Genomic DNA, 18,815 nt, shown 5'->3' with positions numbered 1-18,815 from the left:
ACAGATGAGCACCACAGGATTAGACTGGTACCTGGGAGGACAAGTCAGTCCAAGTTGTCTGGCCCTCATCCTGCACAGTGACAGAATTCACTCCGGACAGGATCACATTTTTGGCGATTTCTACTCCAAGACCACGCATGCCTGCAATGAGGACGTTGGCAGTGCCCATCCGGTGCATCGCCTCATGACCCAGAACATACCTGTACATGTAAAAGGACGAGTAAGTCTGTGGGCCAGCGGTCTATGCAGTCCATATTTATCTTTAACTCGCTGGTTTTACTTACAGCTGTCGAGAGTAGAATCCTTCATCGATGTCACCCATCTTTGACATGTTGTTATTGCAGTTTTTTTAGTAACTGTCTCCAATTTGATCAGTTTTAACTCAGAGATCAGAAGACACCTGACTGTACTACAACCGAGCAGGCCAAACAAGAAACAGAAAGTAAGTCAGCTGAGATATATGATGAGAAGTTTTAATCATTTCACTTTCGTTTCAGAAGATTCTCTGCAAGTTTTGTCATCGTGCCAATAAATATTTTCTGATGTGGCCACTAGATGGCGACTAAGAGCCACTTATCTTGTGACCACTGTTTTTACTGCTCCTTAGAAAATCTACAGTATTCTGGTCAAAGATCCCCTCCAGACATATACAACTGTAAAGGATAATGTGCGTCAAATGTTTTTTGTTTTTTTTAAAAAAAAGTCTCTATTAAAATATTTGTAATAACAACTACTCCTAAGTCATTAAGTGGCTCCAAACTATTTGTGACATTTAGCAATAAAGAGATCAGTCCCCTCATGGGCGCCTGGCCAAGGGCACCAAAATGTCCAGAAACAGCTTTGATCAAACCCTCATTTGATTCAGTTTTAATGCTTTAATGTACCTACAATCATCATTTGTCACAAATCATGATTGTAGGTACATGCCTTGAACTCAGACCAACTTTCCTCCTTCAGCAGATGAATGTGAAAACAGCCCTCTAGTGTCAGATAAACACTCAAACACTTTGAGTCGAGGGGGACTATAAAAATGTATATTTTTGACTGTAGGTCGAACTGGAGGATTAGGGTGGGGAAAAGTCAATAATAATAACAACAACAACAATAAAAATAATAATAGTAACACTTTTGCATTATTGTAAGTATCTGTTGACCTAAATGAAATGAAATTAATTATAAATGTTAATTTCAGATAACCCTTGAGGATTTTTTTTTACATATTGTTACTTAACTTGGATGTCTGAGCTTCACTATGCAGTTTGATACCAGAAGGATTTTCTCTGCTCTCACCTTAAATCTGAGTTTAAGATGTGTCCGTACAAGCACGATTTTGTGACATCACAACTTTGAAGCAAATCATAGTTCAATAACCAGCTTACACAGGTGCAATGTTGAAACTTGAAATATCCAGCACACTTGCATTGAGACGTAGGAGACGTCTTGTGTCCAGTTGTTCAACTTTTGAAATGAATATTTGCATATTATTCTGAATTTTTCAATGAGTGAGAAGAAATAGCTGTGCACTTATGAAATGTTTAACAAGTAAACAGAACTTTATCTGTGGAGAGAACAAAAAAAAACATACCAGCCATAAGTTATTATTCATAGTAGATTATTTTTAAAAACATGTCTGGAAGGGATCATTTCCATGGTGACACTAACAGTGATACACCCTAGTATTGCCTAATGTGTTTGTCATTCATTTCAACAATCTCAGTCTGGTGTAAAGCCAAAGAAAATCCCGTCCAGAAGAAAGTGCCGTCTGATTAGGAGTGATTCATCATTACGTTTCAGCAGAGTCCATAAGATGACATATGACTATACTCATTATGAGGTAAGTTTGAGGAACAGAAAAAAAGAACCTAAAATCAGTTTCAATAACTGACATTATTGCTTCACATCATGACGAAGACAACATTTTTGAGTTGTGATTGTGATCTTATAGTCACTGTAATGAAAATAACAGTTTTATGTCCATTTATTTGAAAAAACTGTCCTGGGAATTTGCTCTCAGACATTAATGTATCTCTGGAGATGCGCCTGCTCAATAACAACACAAAATATTCCTTGTATGGACAAAATCTAAATCTATGTTGCATGGCCCAGCGTCCTAAATTTATGTATGTTTGTTTAACCTTTCATATATCTCAAGTAGTACATGAGTTAGACAGGGACAAATGCAAATTTGAGTTCTGGATGTGATGTCCTTAACACTGTTGTTTTTGACCGTTTGTTTGATTAATCTCTAGATATCCATGACGTCACTTTAGCGAGTCCTTGTCCAGCGCCAATCAAAACAACCATGATGGTTTCATGCAACTTTTTGCATCAGTACTTCTACAGTACTTACATACAAACTATGCTCTATTACAGTAAGACGAATGATAATGGATCTTTGTGACACCTGTGGTGTAGAAAGACATTGTGCATTTACCTTTGAAACAATATGGTAACAGAGTTTTCAAACAGCTGGTATTACTGAACTTTGGATTCAGTGGTAGATGTTTAACTTTTGGATCAGCTTTATTGTGTCGGTGATGACATTCCCATTGGGACATTGTCATACAATGTTACTGACCGAACAGCCAGTTTTTATATAGCCTAGTTTCAGTTGCCAGTTCAAGATTCAAGATTCAAAAAACTTAAATATCCCTGAGGGGCAATTGGCTTTACAGACAGTAGTCCAACACAAATACATACAATACATCATACACAACACAGCACAAGATCCATATTTCCTACACTGTCACAATGAATCATGGAAAAAAGAAAGAAAGATGCAATGACATCTTGGGTTATACTTTAAGAAACCAATAGCAGATGGAACAAAGGACAATCTGTATTTGTTAGTGCTACCTTTGGGGAGACTAAACCTCTGCCCTGATGGAAACATCTGGGACTCAACATGTCTAGTATGTTGAGGGTCCAAAACAAAAGTCTGTGCCTCTGAGATGAGGTGCTGAAGGTCATTAAGGGTATCACCAGTAATTTCACGACACAGCTTGACATTTTTTTTTTCCAGTATTCCTGTTTTTAAGATTTAGAGTGCCAAACCAGCAAATCATAGAAACAGAAAGGATAGACTCAATAAAAGAATAAAAGAAGAATAAAACATTCTCATCAGTGTCGTGTCCACATTAAAACTTTGCAACTGCCTTAAAAAGAACAACTGTTGATTTGCCTTTTTTACATATAGCATCTGTATTTGCATCAGATTTAAGCTTGTGGTCTAGGACAGTGACCAAATGCTTACATTGTTGCACTTCTGCCACTGGCTCATCCTTAATCACACACAGTGCAGGGGAAGTTCTTTGGTTTTAGCCACATTTATTTTTAGGAAAGACTGATCACAACAGTTAACAAATTCATCAAGGACGTGGCCGAGGTCTTGCTCCACACCCTGGAGAAGACTCACGATTACTGAGTCATCGGCAAATCTTGATACATGATTGCTCTGACTCTCATTTGTATATAAAACGACTAAGTGGTGAAAGTGCACAGCCCTGAGGGGATCTGGGAAAGTTTACTGGACAGAGTTCTATTAACCCGGACCCTCTGAGATCTGCTCGTTAAGAAGTCAGTGAGCCAACATACTGTACTAAAATCCGTATTAAAATTAGATAAGAGCCTGTGAGCAAGGACATGTGGTTGAATACAATTAAAAACAGAAGAAAGGTCAATAAAATGCAAACGTGCATGGTTCTGATTTCCCTTCAGGTGCCTCAGTACAAGATTTAAGAGCTACAAGAGTAGCTACAGCGTCCTTCACTCCCCTCCTTGCCCTGTAGGAACACTGTAAGGGGTCCAACATATTATCCACTGTGTGTAGAATTTCAGATTTGACAATATGTTCAAATATTTTCATAACAAGAGACGGAAGGGCCACAGTCCCTTAGGAACCTTTGCCACCGGCACCACAATGGATTCCTTCCACATGCTAGAAACTCTCTGTTGTTCCACGGAGGATCGGAAAACAAATGAAAAAATACCGCACAGTTTCCAGGCACAACACAGGCACAATAATTTCCCCCCTACAACCAAAAAGATTTACACACAACCGCCTCATCGATTTTAATCTTACAGCCTACAGGCACATTTCAAAAATTAAAAAGCTCATCATTGAAATCTTAAATATCAAACCTAGAGCAGAATTTGTATCTCTTCTGCCAATTCAGCATCAGGCTTCTCAGGATAAAATACTCTTCTGTCCTTGTTCTGTATCCCAAACATGGACTTGATTCCTTTCCAAGCCAACCTTGAGTACCCTTCATTCAGCTCACCCTCTGCTTTCCTTTTATACCTTGTTACCTCCCTCATAATAAGTCAGCTTCTTCTGATTGAGGGCATGTTGAAGCGATTTGCTAATTCAGGGCTTATTATTAGGGGTAAAGGACATGTTTTGTGAGAAATCACAAGAGATGTAGCTACTTCTGCCAGTTGCTACTAGTGCAGCGCCCCATAAATTACATACCAAACACTCAACTTGTTTCATATGTTGCTGTGTTTTATTATCCCACTTCTGATTGTTTATATTCTTGTGTGACTTCATTTTATTCCCCTGTTTTATGATGTTTTTCTTTTGTTTCAAATATTTGTTTAATTCTTTTTCTTCTTCTTCTTTCTGTTGAGCACTTTGTAACATTGTTAAGAGAAGTGTTATATAAACAAGGTTTATTATTAATATATCCTTAAAACCAGGTGGTCTGACCAGATGCATTCCTCTCATAACGTCCTGTCTGGAGGTGCTTGTATCTGAAGAGAAACTTCTTTCCTCATCTGAAAGCAATGCATTTTTGGCAAAAAGCCTACAGGCGCAGATAGACAAGACGGTTTCAACTACTGAGAAGTTTTTTCCACTAAATTTGGCACAATGAGTGGAAAAGAGTTGCACTTTGGGGTTATATTATGACTCTACCGGGAGGAAACGAAGAGGATATTTTTGCGGTGGTCGATTTCGCAACTATTTCATGTTTCCTTGTTGAGGGCGCGGCTTTACGTGACAGCACCCCCACTTGAGGAATATCAGAGTCAAGCCGGTCCTTATGACGTAAGCGTTTCCGGTACTCAACTTTCAAAATAAATCTCTTCCTCGAGAACGCGATGCACCTTTTCCTGGATCCGAAATAACCGAACAGGTTATGTTGTTGAATATGGAAGAGATGGTATTGCAATTGGTGTGATAAAAGTTAGGTGCTGCAAAGACAGAATTAGGGGACAACTGAGAAGAACAGGCTCTAAAACTAAGTTACTTAATTTGTTTTATTAAGTATTTTAAGTAGTTATTTTCTTTTATATTGCTGAATCATGTGAATTTACCCTCTTTGGATAAATATAGTCCTCTTGTTTCTTTCCTACAACAGTGTCAGATTTGATGATGCATCAAATTCTTACTTAAAGCATTAAAACTGAATCAAATGAGGGTTTGATCAAAGCTGTTTCTGGACATTTTGGTGCCCTTGGCCAGGCGCCCATGAAGGAACTGATCTCTTTATTGCTAAATAATTATAATGATATATTTTAGTTAAATTAAACTTCATTCAACTTCACTTAGATTCTGTCATGTCATCAACACTATATGGTCTGTCAATTAGTACCTTTACAAGTTTTCCTGGTTTCTGATGAGTTGCGCAGGTGTGTCATCTCTATTATTTCTGTCCTGAAGTGCAGGTTTTACCAGTATCTGACATGTATTAATGTCTTGGCCACATTTTATGATCCAGTGTTTATTTTGATTCTATTTAAATTATAGGCCTACAGCTTTCAGTGCGCACTTAGCATAGAGTAGGTCTGCTTTAAAATGATCAAAGCAACTTGGATATTTGACAGCTGTTGACAGATGTTTGCTCTTCTTTATCGTTGCACTCCCACCATGATGAGGGCTCGTCATCGCGTACTTTAATTTTGAAGGTGAGTGTATTATCCTGTTGTCGTCCACTGACTGCAGCTTATCACACTGGTTCTTGTAGTTGACCGTCAGTGTAAAGTCAGTGTCAGACTGGAACTGGTCCGACGTCAGCTGGGTGCGCTTCTGCTGGTCAGGGAGTGGAAAGGCAATAAAACAGGACACTTAACCGGCAAAGAATTCAGGTTTTGATACTGTTGGACAAACGATAACAGTATTTCCATTTTCAAAGCGAGGTGAGATTGTTTAACATGTTTTTTTTGTTTGTTTGTTTTTTTTATGAAGAGATTAGGTCTAGATGGGTAGCTGTTGGTCCAACTCTATGAATGACTGAACATGTACTCTGGCTGTAAATCACAGCTCATCGATTCAGTTGCGTTTTCTTGCATCATAGGAGATGCCATTTAAGATGCTTTTGATATAAATAATCGGAATTACAATCATCTTGAGTTTAATGTTCTCGACTTGCAGAGATACATTTCTCAGTTTTGAAACTTTGAAGTAGTTGCCCAGTGGTGTATTAACAGTGGGAATACAGGATTTTGAATTTTTGGTAAAATTAGGTTAAATTGTAGTTGTTACTCAGTGTTTATGATGTGTATGGCTCTGGCGGGCTGAACATCTCCATAGTTGCACCACATGTTACAGCAAGTCATGTCTTGCCCACTGATTTTTTATCTTGACTCACTTATTTTTCCACTGGCTTTATATCTCAATAAGTTTCACAACTACTCCATATCTGTGCATATCAAGTGTTATTTATCTCAAATTGTAGATAAAAAAAAGCAGCAACTACTAAATCACAAGGCTTGGAAAGAACAGACAGTTGATAATTTTCCTCTCTCCTCAGTTTCTCATGCTGCATTTCTTTAAACAAGCTTGAGTGTTTACAATGTCCAAGTCCTTTTGAAAAGCAGTGGCTCTGTCTGTAAAATCTCAACATTCCTTCTCTGTCTCCCCTCTCAGACGTCCCGCTGGTTCTCCAGAATGTTCTTACTGAGGAAAGTATCTTATAGGTAACACATAATCACGGTGGACTGTGACGTTGAGATGGTCACGTGGGCCGCCTTGCTGACAGTATGCATATGGATACAAACACAAAGTGCTTCAGGACAGCACAAATGTCCAACTACTCCTCGCGTGTTAGTGGATTTCACTGTGAATTACTCCCTCCCCTATGTCCAAACAGAAAAACCTATACAGAACATAGCAGTGAACTTGGATGTGCAACAGCGAGAGGTGTATGTTGCATCACAGAATGTGATAGAGGCTGTCAATGACACTTTGCATAAAACGTGGGAGGTGAAAACTGGACCTGTTGGCAGTCCTGATTGTAAAACTTGTCAGCTGTGTGACATAGAAACAGATCCTAGGGATCCAGTGGACACCGACAATGAGGTTTTGCTTTTGGATCCCGCTGGATTTCTCTTACCCTACCTGTACATTTGTGGGAGCACTCAGCACGGGATCTGTTACTTCATTGACATTAGCGTTCCACAGCCTGAGCCTCGATGTTTATACAAAAAAGAGCAAAACTCTCCGTCTAACTGTCCTGACTGTCTGGCCAGCCCACTTGGCACCAAAGTCACTATTGTTGAACAGGGAGCCACATCACTCTTCTTTGTTGCAGCCTCCGTTAATGACAAAGTCACACAGAGGTATCCAAGGAGGTCAATATCAGTGTTGAGGCCGCTTTCGACTGAAGATGGCTTTGCTATGCTCACGAATGGCCTGACAGTGCTCCCAGGTCTACAGAACTCTTACAGTATTGACTACATCTACAGCTTCTCCACCAAGGACTATGTCTACTTCCTCTCCCTGCAGAGGGAAAATCCCTCAGATAGCAAGTCAGCTTTTCAGACTCATCTGGGACGACTGCCGATATTAATTCCCGAGACCTGGATGTACAGAGAGGTGGTCCTGGAGTGCCGGTTTGAACCAAAGCGCAGGAGGAGAAGGAGGGAGGGTTTCAGGGACATTGTGTATAACGGGCTACAGGCAGCCTACTTTGGGCGAGCAGGGAAGGACTTGGCTAACGAGCTGAGAGTGGCCGAGAAAGAAGACATCCTGTATGGGGTTTTTGCAGAGGTGAATGATCAAGGTGAACCTCAGAAGAACTCAGCCTTGTGCGCCTTCCCTTTGACTAAAGTAGACCATGCAATTGACAAAGGTGTCGATGCGTGCTGCAAGTCAGGTCCAGAGCAGCTTTCCAGAGGACTCTGTCACTTCCAGCCGTGCGAGAGCTGCCCACATGAGGTGAGTAACTGTTTTTTTAAGCCTGGCTGTCGTCTGAAAACAGGAACAGTACAAAGGTCGTCCTGTGCCCAGACAGGAAGTGACCTATCCAGACAAACAGTGTGTAATTAAGTCACCTGGGATCGGAACAGTAAAATTTGTCATTGAAATGCTATTGGTTAGCACTACATTCAGTGCATACAGTAAATCTTTACCTCTAAAATATTGTACGAAGGTGTGTAAAGAGAGAGAGCAGGGCCAGATGAGAGAACTGGGAGGGGTGGATGAGTCAGTAGTGTGACCTGCACATTGCCACACCGTTTCTCTGCTCTGTTAAGTTTCTTTCTCAATGAAAGAGTGGCAGATATTTACAGTACAGACCTCTGATATGAATACTGTTTCATCAGTTATATATTTTAAGATAACACCAATTAATTTATAATTATTTAATAACTGCGCATACATGAAATCTTTCAACTGCTGTGGTGTCATTTTTTAAAAAAATGTGTACTGGTCAGAACCCTTAATTGATACGCCACCAGAGGAAAAATGTAAATGGAAGGTAAAGGCAGTTTGTCGGGTTAAATCTGAGAACAACATGCAAAGTATATTCTCAAAAAGACCTTCAAGGAATAGAGCATTTGGCTGTGGTTCCCAACGAAATAATAAAGGTGTGGTCTTTTCCTTTTATAGAGTTCAAACTGTCCTTTGAGCCATGTGTACACCTACAGGAATGCGTGCCAACAAACACAAGTTATAAATCCTGCTGATAAAAAGGTGGAATTTGAAGGGGAGGGACAGTGTTAGACCGTGGCTGGCATACATGTAGTTTATTTGAGCAGGAAATAGGAAGAATATTGAAGAAGTGAGGGGCAAGAGAAATAATACCAGTCTTAATGTTGTCTTGAAACTGTAGTATTAAGTACTCCCTGAGTTCAAGTAGTGTATTTTGTGTTTTACTTGTATACATTATGTACCGAGGCTTAAAATCCCAAAGTACAAAGTGACTGAAAAGATCAAATGACCTGAATTTAAGGCATTCGAATAGAGGGAAACAAACAGGGACATGTTGGGGCAGGTTAGCTAAATTGCTTCGCAGTGGAATGTTTACCATTAGTTTAACGTATCCTGTCTTTTTTGAATAATTACTCTTTATTAACTACTATGACTCACACTCTGCCAACCGTCCACACCCATCTATCATCCAATGCTTCACATGTATGAAGATATGAAAGATCCAGTTTCGGTAATGAACAATCTGCACTGAGAAACAGTCACCAAGTCAACATATGGAGCTAGAGTCACTGCTGTTTTATGACCCCGTTCCCCTCACATCTTGTACTGAGTCTAGAGCACTTCCTCTCTAGATGGATAAATTAAGATTCTCTCTGCTTCTACCCCTCTTCTTCTCACGCACAAGAATATGCATGTCTTTTTGTATTTCCTAGCAGGAGACTGATGCTGACAGAGACCCATTTCTAACTATGTACGAGCACTTCTTTATGTATCTCCCCTGCTTTTACAGAGCTCTGAGGGCAACGACACATGCAGTGCCAAACCCACTCTGGTGTCAAAGCCGTACTACAGACTAGACCTCTTCAACAGGCAGATGAAAGATGTCCTGTTCACCGCTGTCCTTGTCACCAAAATTGGGAATCACACGCTGGGCCACTTTGGTACCTCAGATGGCAGGATACTGCAGGTAGCAAGATGCCTTGGGGGAAATAGTAAAGAAAGTTGCGACTTAGAATATAGAGTCATTATGTTGTGTCCTAATTTAATAAACTAAACATTTGTACATTTTTAGCGGGTGTACATAAGGACTTCAAAAACCATAATTTCCATAATTTCTCTGGTTTAGGTCATCCTGTCGACATACAGGACTATTGTTTTTGCCAACTATTCTCTTGGAGAAACCCAAGTATCCAGGACATCAGCTGTGTACTCAGAGGATTCACTTCTTTTTGTAGTTGGAAATAAGGTACGTTTTGTGTAATATCTACCACAACTTCTCTTTTAGCTCTTCTCTTTTAGTTTTTTTCCACCCCAGCTCCTTTTGACTCTTTTTTTAAAAACGTTTTACTTCATCCATGTCTTCCTCTTTCTCTTATCAAGATGTTCAGGGTGCCATCTGTAGGACCGGGTTGTGAACATTTTATGACTTGCTCCACGTGTTTGACGGCTCCAAGCTTCATGAACTGTGGCTGGTGTTCGGGAATCTGCTCGAGGCAACATAAGTGTACCTCGCAGTGGAACAAAAAGTCTTGCGCACCTGTCATAACAGAGGTAGATCTGCTGCTGGGTGTAACTGATGTCAATGCATGAAGTTTAAACACCTTTAATCACTGATTGTATTGAGACACTGATTGTTATTCTGGATGTGAATTTTTTTCTCTGCAGTTTTTCCCCAAAACGGCACCTGCTGGTGGTGAAACAGAGCTGACGCTGTGCGGTTGGGAGTTTCAGTCTCCTCTGCGACCAGCCATCATCAGCGGACAAACTCACAGCATCACAGTGGACTCAGGGACCGTGTGCACTGTCCTGCCTGAAAAGAGCAATAGTGAAGAGTGAGTAGCACAAAAAAGTATACATGCAAAATATACAGAATGCTGCACACAATTCAGCATTTATGTTGAGAGTCCTGGACACTGCTGGCCACAAGCTGTCAAATGAAGTGTAGTGCTGGGTTGATATGAGCTAAAACAGCTGTTTTCACATTTGTGACAATGCATTTTTCAGATAGTAAACGTAAGGGGATAGAACTTTCTCAGAGCATAAGGAACATCATCTGAGAAATTCAAAATTTGGATTAAATTCATTAAATTATGAGATTTGCAAATGTTCCATTTTTAAATCAAAATACAGCATTTACAGATGTCTTTGTATCATAGAGTATCAAGCGCTGGACATACACAGTAGTTGTAGCATTCTCTTGTGTATAGTAGAAACATTTTTTGTGTACTGTGTAAATGTTTTTGTCCAGCAGCCACATTTGTTACTGTTCATTTCTGTCAAGCTGCTGGCTCACTGGAATATTTCCAGCTACAGAGTTCATAGACACATCATCCCTTGTATCGTTAATACAGGCTTGTTTGCAAGATTCAGGAAAAAATACCAAACCAGAACCTCACGATCACTCTGGAAGTTCATGAGGGGGACGTGGAGGGCGTCTACTCAATTGATGGCATAGAGCAGGTGCATGGCATCTCTTTTGTGGTGAGAATGATAACTTTTATACAAATTCTGTATCAATACACATTTATTTATAAAAATAATATGTGGACTGTCATGTTATATTGTAAAGTGATAAAATAATCACCTCTGTCTAATCAGGAGCCTAACATAACAGAAATCCTGCCTGACTATGGACCCATGTTTGGAGGAACACTGGTTACACTGAGAGGCAGATATCTTAATTGTGGGGTAAAGAGAGATGTCTTCATTGCTGACAAAAAGTGTAACATTCAAAGGTGAGCAACACCTGCTTTCATGTTAACTCATGGCTATGGTCAACACCACATTAATGTGGTTCAGACATCCTTTAATTAAGGGATTTATATAATATAATATAGAACGGTTCTGGTTACTGTGATCTTGATTCTTTTCAGTACTCTTGAAGGAAATGGGACTTCTTTGATTGTCTGCCTCACAGCGGCTGTAACAGGTGTCAGGAAGGTACCTGTGAAAGTCGTCATTGACAGCTTTCAAGTGACTACCACTAAGATGTTCCTCTACAAGAACAACCCTGTTATAAATTCTGTACATCCTAACTGTAGTTTCAGAAGGTAGGACACAAATGAATTAATCTAACTTGGAAAAAAATACCCTCCATTGCCTCATCGTAAGAAAACAGTAAAATGTTATCAATGTTATATTTAAAAATGCTCGTTTATACTGTCATACAGAGGCTCCAAGTTGGTGATAGAGGGTCAAGATCTTGACTCTGCCCATGAAACTGTGGTCCAGTATATTCCCAAAAATGCCCGCATGAAATCTTATCAACAAGTAAGTTTGTTCTTCGACTTTATCCTTGTGAAAGACTTTATAGACACAATACAACTACAGTATTGAGCTGAATTAAATTCAGTTTAATTCACACCAATTAATTAAATTTTTACCTGTCCGCTGGGAAATAAAACATTTAACATTTATTAACGATAACACATCAACTGATGTGAACTTTGTGAAGCAGAATTTCATCAATCAATAGCCAGCCATAGTCTCTCATTCTTACTTTCTGAATATTGCTTTCTTATTATGCCAAACAGTTAGTTGTGATTTCAAACACTATTTCATGTGCTGATTTCCCTTCAGGTCTGCGCCAGCAAGGCGAATGCCACCCACACGGAGTGCCGGGCCCCTGTTATTCCACTCGACATGTTAGAGGAAAAGCTTGACACAGGAGAGATTTTTATACACATGGACGGAAAAAGAAATGTCTGGTCGGGACGTTTTGACTACCATCCTGATGCCAAAGTCATTCCCTTTGAAAGTGATGACGGTGTTTTACTTCTAAAACCAGGAGACAATGAGGTTTCACTGCATGTATGTTTTTCTCCCCACATCTATTTATATAACGTAATTTGCAACACGTCTGCATTAAAATCTCATAATATCTTCTATGCAAAACCTACAAATTGCCTTTTAACTTTTGAACTTCTTTGTCACCCACACAACAGCATGACAAACTGAATACTGTCAACTCATGTATGAACATCACAATGACCATTGGGGGTGTGAACTGTAATGCCAGGGTTCTGTCAAATGAGCTGACCTGCAGGATTCCTAAAGGCCTTATTATCCCTAGTGAGGGATTACTTGTCAAGGTGACAAAATCTGCTTTTAAATAATCTACTTTAACCCAAATATATGCACATATATACTGTAATTAAATCATTACATTTAACATGAGCTATCGCCTGTTCCACTCCACAACTGCAGGTGTATGTGAATGGGGAAGTTTCTGATGTGGGCACTGTGGTCCATCATGAGAGCAACAATTACACAGTTATTGTGGGCATTGTGCTGGGCATCCTTGCTGCCTTGGTGGTAGGTGCTGGACTCGCGTTATTTGTGATGATCCATTTGAGGAAGAAAAAGAGAGGTGAGAAAAATTCAGTCTTGATATATTTTACTAAACTTGCAACTGTGATAAAAATCTGTAAAAATAAGCTCATTCTGTGCCACAGTCTGTTTATTATTAACCTGACAAACTTTGACTTTTTCCTCTGACCTCACTGTGTATTTTTGTAGTTTATTGTTCAGTGATTTTCATTGATCAAATGTATCCTTTTAGCCAGCATAGAGAATCGATTATCAACAATGCTTTCACGGAACCGCATGGGCAGCAATCAGGATTTTTCACCAACAGGTGACTACAGACGGGGTGAGGCATCCCAATTTCATTAATTTGTTCATTCATCAATCCATATTCCAAATGTCAATCAGTTCTTCCATCTATGCATTCCCGTCCCTCTTCCCTGTCTGTTATCTGTACACCCTTGGAAGTACTATATATGTATATATATACCGCATATATTTTATAGATCATTGTACTATTATACAGAGACTTTTAAATAAATACATGCATTAAAAAACATAGGTGAAAATCTGTCATCAAATATTTTATATTCTGTTGGTGATGAATTTATGAATTCAACAACCAATTTAAGAGACATAGAAAATACTGATCACACAGTCTGTTTGGGTTGCACCAAAATATGTGATGACTTTTAAGTAGAACAATTTTATAAAGTCCAGTTTGGTTTAATTTTTCTTCCATGTGTGTTTTTCTCTGTGTGTTCCAGTTGACTTGACCAGTCAAACATCAGGTTCAGGAGGAATGGCGTTCCATGGTTTACTGTACGCTGCCAGCTATGATCATCTGTCCATTCCTCTACTGCCACGGGACAATATCTCAATGGTCAGTTTAAGCTCTGAACTCCTTGAAGAGGTCAAAGATGTCCTGATCCCTGCTGAGATGCTTCGAATTGAGGACAGTCAGATTATTGGCAAAGGTGAGCCTCTTGGCTTTATCGTTGTTCCTTTCTTTGTTTCTTTCTTTTAGCACAAAATAATCCCTACAACCACTTTTTTCCCTCTCCTTCATATTCAGGTCACTTTGGGACAGTTTATCATGGATACCTGATAGACAGCAATAAGCAAGAGATGCACTGTGCTGTTAAATCATTGAACAGTATGTTAAAGTTTTATTTTATAATGAAAATTATCATTATAGGAGCTCTTGCCAGTTGGACTAGTCTATATAACAGAATGTGTTGTATTAATAGGGATCACAGATTTAGGAGAGGTGGACCAGTTCCTCAGAGAGGGCATCATCATGAAAGGTTTCGACCATCCCAACATCCTGTCCCTGCTAGGCATCATGCTGCCTAAAGAAGGGCTCCCTCTGGTGGTTCTGCCGTATATGAAACATGGGGATGTGCGTCATTTCATTCGCTCTGACAAAAGGGTAAATTACGCAATGAAACTCTCTGGACCAGTCGGGTCATGACCATGAATATTTGGTCTGTTCACCTGACGAGGGTTTTTACTATTTCAACATATGTGCTTTGAGCTGGTCAGCTGTTTTACTATTTCTTTGTCGTCCACACAGAACCCAACAGTAAAAGACCTGATTGGCTTTGGGCTACAGGTTGCCAAGGGGATGGAGTATTTAGCCCAGAAGAAATTTGTCCACAGAGACCTGGCTGCACGTAACTGCATGTGAGTGTGAATCATACACTGATTACTGGCCCATGACAAAGCTCGATCTCACCTACAAGAGGCCATTTCACAGTCTGCTGTGAAATTGATGTGTCATCTTGGTGATGTATCATAAAGGTGCAGTCAAGTTATCAAATATATGTATGTATTTAGGTGGCAAATAAATTGTTCACAGTGGTTTTGTTGCGTTTTGTATTTGTTCTTCATCATGATTAAACATTTGTTTTTGAGCTAAGTATTTTCAAGTTCAACAATCCCACCAGATAAAAAGTATGACAGTAATTGGTGAAAATTTAGATTTTATTTTATTAATGTCATTTCACATGGAATCATAACATTTTTAGACACTGGTGATTTTTTGATCTGTTCAGTTGTCAGTGCATATCTGCACTGACAACGTTTTTGGATGCAATTGGAAAATACAATGGATACTGTTCTCATTTTCTGACTTTTCACTTTTTCTGCATCCCACCCCTGTGCATGTCAGATCCCTGATGGAATAACACAGATTTTCCAAACTGGCCTAAATTAAAGTTTATCCAGATCCTCTTGAGGATACCTTCACTCTAAATATACGTTGTCTGAAGAGGAGCTGGCTAGGAGATGACCTTCCTTCTCTTTTCAGGCTGGATGAAACCTTCACAGTGAAGGTGGCTGACTTTGGCATGGCGAGGGACATCTATGACAAGGAGTACTACAGCATTCAAGATCAAAAACGGGCAAAGCTACCAGTGAAGTGGATGGCCATTGAGAGCTTGCAAACACAGAAGTTCACTACTAAGTCCGATGTGGTGAGTGTGCTGAAATATGTTTATTATATATTTCATATATGTATACTACTGTCTTACATTGCTTGTCTGTTTTACAGTGGTCATACGGTGTCTTGATGTGGGAGTTGTTGACCAGAGGTGCCAGCCCATATCCAAACGTGGACCCCTATGACATCACACACTACCTGTTGAAAGGACGTCGGCTTCCACAGCCACAGTTTTGTCCTGATACTCTGTAAGTATCACATATGCTTCTGCATCTTCTTGAGATTCATTTCTATGTTATACTCAGTTTAATATTTTATTCTGAAGCTCACAGTGGCCATCATTTAATAGTTTACTTACCAGCTTACATATTTACTAATGTACTTCCTCAGTGACTCATTTACACATTGAATCATTCCACAGCTATTCTATCATGCTGACATGTTGGGACCCAGAGCCTGAGTGCAGACCTACCTTCCATAGCCTTGTTACAGAAGTACAACACATCCTGTCCTGTCTGGCAGGAGAGCACTACATCAGTCTGAAGGTTACCTATGTCAACTTAGACCAGCCAAGGCCTTACCCTTCGCTGACTGGATCTGCAGATGAGGCCGAGGGTTCAGACTTGGACACAGACAGTTATGCTGTCAGCTGAGGGTCTCGAAGCCCTAAGACTCTCTGACAGGATTACAGGATCCTGGTCAAAGCATACAGGAAGATGGACAGCTTGCCCTGGATCCATTTATATGTGACATAAATTCTTGATCACATTTACAAACCAGAGTGCATGGAAGTTTTGGCTACTGAAGACACTGTAGTACCTTAAACTCTTGCTGGAGTAGAGACAAAATCACACTTGAAGTTCTCTATCCTGTTCCTACATATTGTTTGTAGCAAAATATACATAGCATGTCGATGGAAGGTTTTTATAAATCATCAAGCACAAGCGTGAATGAGACAAAATGAATGTAGAATGTGCTTTTGTTCTCAGATTTGTAGAAAAGGATGTCGGGGTACTTGAGAATATTTTATGCTGTTATACATAGATATGTCTCTAAGTCAGTGTTTTAGACTGTTAAACATGGGATTAATTAATACTGACTTGAGCTCAGGGGTCAACATTTTTTTCTTTTTTTTTGGTCATATTTTTCTAAATGCATATGAAATCAGTAGATTAACCCAATCTACTCAGATTTAGAGCTATCGATAATCAAAAATCTCTGCATCTTTTAAATTATACAGTGAGGTTTCTGTGCTGTGCACATTGCAGCTGAGGCTTGGAAACACAGCCAGTATGCTTTTCACTAGGTACCTGTCATTATCACTAGAGGGCACCCAAGGCATCCTTCTAAAGCGTACACACTCGCTGCTGCAGTGACGCTCTGCACTACAGCAAACCGATCAACACAACAAGGTGTTACACAAACCGTTCACCTGAATCTCAGACATCCACACTTGCTGTTTCACTGAGCAAATGTAACAAGCTCAGTCTGTCAACTCAATCAACATAGCATTACATTGTTGTTCATAATTGTTCATAATGCACAATTTGGGAAATTGTACACAGTTTCTTGCATTTAATTAAAATGATCTCCACTGCTGATTAGACAAGGCATTTTAGAATGTATGCACTGATTTTTCAACTTTTGGACTGACGATGCAGTGTGGTTAAACCAACCAAAGAAATAGTTTATGTCATCCAACAATCTTTCTACCAGACGTGTACTTGATATTTTTTTGTTAATGCTACATTTTCTCTTCTTCCATCCAACTGGTGTTGCATTGCTGTACAGTAGGTTGCACTGTAAAGACTGTTTTTATACAGATAAATGGTTGCACATAAGCATGTCAAATGTCTCCCCATACTTTTTTTTTGCCTAATTCTGAACTAATACTAAAAAAAAAAAATCTGCTGCAGATGAGCAAATGAGACAGTTCTACCTGAAAACCTCACCTAAAATATTATTTTTTATCTATTTTAATGGTGTAGTGGGGGAATGCAGATCACTACAGCAAGAGTAGTCACGAAAGAGGATCATCAAAGTTGCTGAAGAAAAAAGACGCTGAGTGTAATGACACAGGTCTCAGGCAGTAGCTCTGAGTTCGTCCTTGTCTTCTGCCAGGTGGAGGAGATGAAAAACACACACGGTTAGAGGTCTGAATTATGTCAGCTCAACCAGAGTGAAAACCGCATGCTTCCACCTAATCTGTGTATCTAGCATTTGTAATACTCTCTATGAATAATTTATGGGTCTAAAAAAAGATTTATTTTTTTTTATCCCTTGCCTTCAGGTACTGAAAAGGTGGCAGTAATAATGAAGCTCTAGTTGTGTTCAGATGGAGCAGGATTTGAAAATGAGGTGATGTTTCAAGCTGTTGACTGAACAGAAAGCCAAAATTATGGATATTTTTTGCTGTGAATAACGATGAGAGAGTTGCTTTTATTTAAGTCATGTAAAGTCAAACAGAATTATCTGCTCTTTCAATTTTTATCAGCACTAAGAAAAAAAAAGATCTGGCTACCACTGATTCAATCCAGATTGTTTATAAAAAACGTATTTATAGACGGCACACAGCGAAGAAGAACTGGTGCAGTGGGGAAAACAGAGGGTTAGACATGCAATAAATATTATGAGACACAGCATGTGCCTGCACCTCAGCATGGTATGACAACCAAACTGTTCTGTCAAGTTCTATAAAGGCTCCCAGATGCCATGAAATAACCATAACTTAAAAGCAAGTCTCTCACTTGATTTCTGTATAGATTTATCCTCATTATAGTGTCAGCTTGCAGAGTAATCTTGTAATTAACCGACCAGTGCAGTCTCTGGGATTGTATGAAACCATTGGCATTTCAAATAAAATTCAGCATGAGACAAGGAAATGAAAAGGGGAAGAATGGCATCGGCATTGGAACTGAAAAAACCCTCCTGGCATCGAAAAAGCTGTTTGAATTGCACAGAAGCATAAAAATAGTTTTGCTCAGTTTTGCTCATATTTATTTTTTTTTTGCATTCTGACTGATTCTAACTTTTTTTTTTTTTTTACAGTGAAAGTTTTTTCAATGTCAGTGTTTCCTTTTTGTTTTTCAAGATTTTGATTTCAATGCAGAGAACTCATGTTATACTGAGCAATTGCCAGGTGTGACCCTGTGAACAGACATACACTGTAAACAGAAAGTAAGCATGCACAGTCAA

The 18,815-nt window shown here is 39.4% G+C and overlaps 2 protein-coding genes and 1 long non-coding RNA gene across 4 annotated transcripts in view; 2 read left to right on the top strand and 1 right to left on the bottom strand.

Moving 5' to 3' along the window:
• Positions 1-556, bottom strand: part of uba7 (ubiquitin-like modifier activating enzyme 7) — a 36,476-nt gene extending 35,920 nt beyond the window's left edge. Inside the window, exons 1-2 of the mRNA XM_067587099.1 lie at positions 285-556; positions 32-200 (exon numbers count right to left, since the gene is read on the bottom strand). Of these exons, the coding sequence (XP_067443200.1) occupies positions 32-200; positions 285-331 (216 nt within the window). The 5' untranslated portion in view covers positions 332-556. The remainder of the gene's footprint in view (positions 1-31; positions 201-284) is intronic.
• LOC137181410 (uncharacterized) lies at positions 91-4,628 on the top strand. The gene is made up of 3 exons (XR_010928148.1): positions 91-220; positions 376-442; positions 608-4,628. It is a non-coding gene; the product is annotated as an uncharacterized lncRNA (long non-coding RNA).
• A 1,345-nt stretch (positions 4,629-5,973) lies between these two features.
• On the top strand, positions 5,974-18,341 carry LOC137181408 (macrophage-stimulating protein receptor-like). Of its 2 annotated transcripts, none has more exons than XM_067587098.1 (21): positions 5,974-6,138; positions 6,869-8,158; positions 9,663-9,839; positions 9,999-10,118; positions 10,253-10,423; positions 10,538-10,704; positions 11,224-11,353; positions 11,471-11,607; positions 11,746-11,922; positions 12,043-12,142; positions 12,452-12,682; positions 12,817-12,963; positions 13,079-13,241; positions 13,434-13,508; positions 13,945-14,154; positions 14,253-14,333; positions 14,428-14,609; positions 14,754-14,863; positions 15,489-15,654; positions 15,732-15,868; positions 16,042-18,341. In XM_067587098.1, exons 2-21 carry the CDS (start codon positions 6,953-6,955, stop codon positions 16,271-16,273), a joined length of 4,119 nt encoding a protein of 1,372 aa, XP_067443199.1. In that variant the 5' UTR covers positions 5,974-6,138; positions 6,869-6,952; the 3' UTR covers positions 16,274-18,341. The 2 variants fall into 2 exon arrangements, with proteins under 2 accessions (XP_067443199.1, XP_067443198.1); XM_067587097.1 differs by having other exon boundaries at positions 5,975-6,138; positions 13,434-13,523.
• The last annotated feature ends 474 nt before the right edge of the window (positions 18,342-18,815 follow it).

The sequence above is a fragment of the Thunnus thynnus genome, chromosome 4 (assembly GCF_963924715.1).
Source record: "Thunnus thynnus chromosome 4, fThuThy2.1, whole genome shotgun sequence".
NCBI lineage: Eukaryota > Metazoa > Chordata > Actinopteri > Scombriformes > Scombridae > Thunnus > Thunnus thynnus.
The sequence above is the reverse complement of the archived record's forward strand: the minus strand, read 5'-3'. Positions and strand labels throughout refer to the sequence as shown.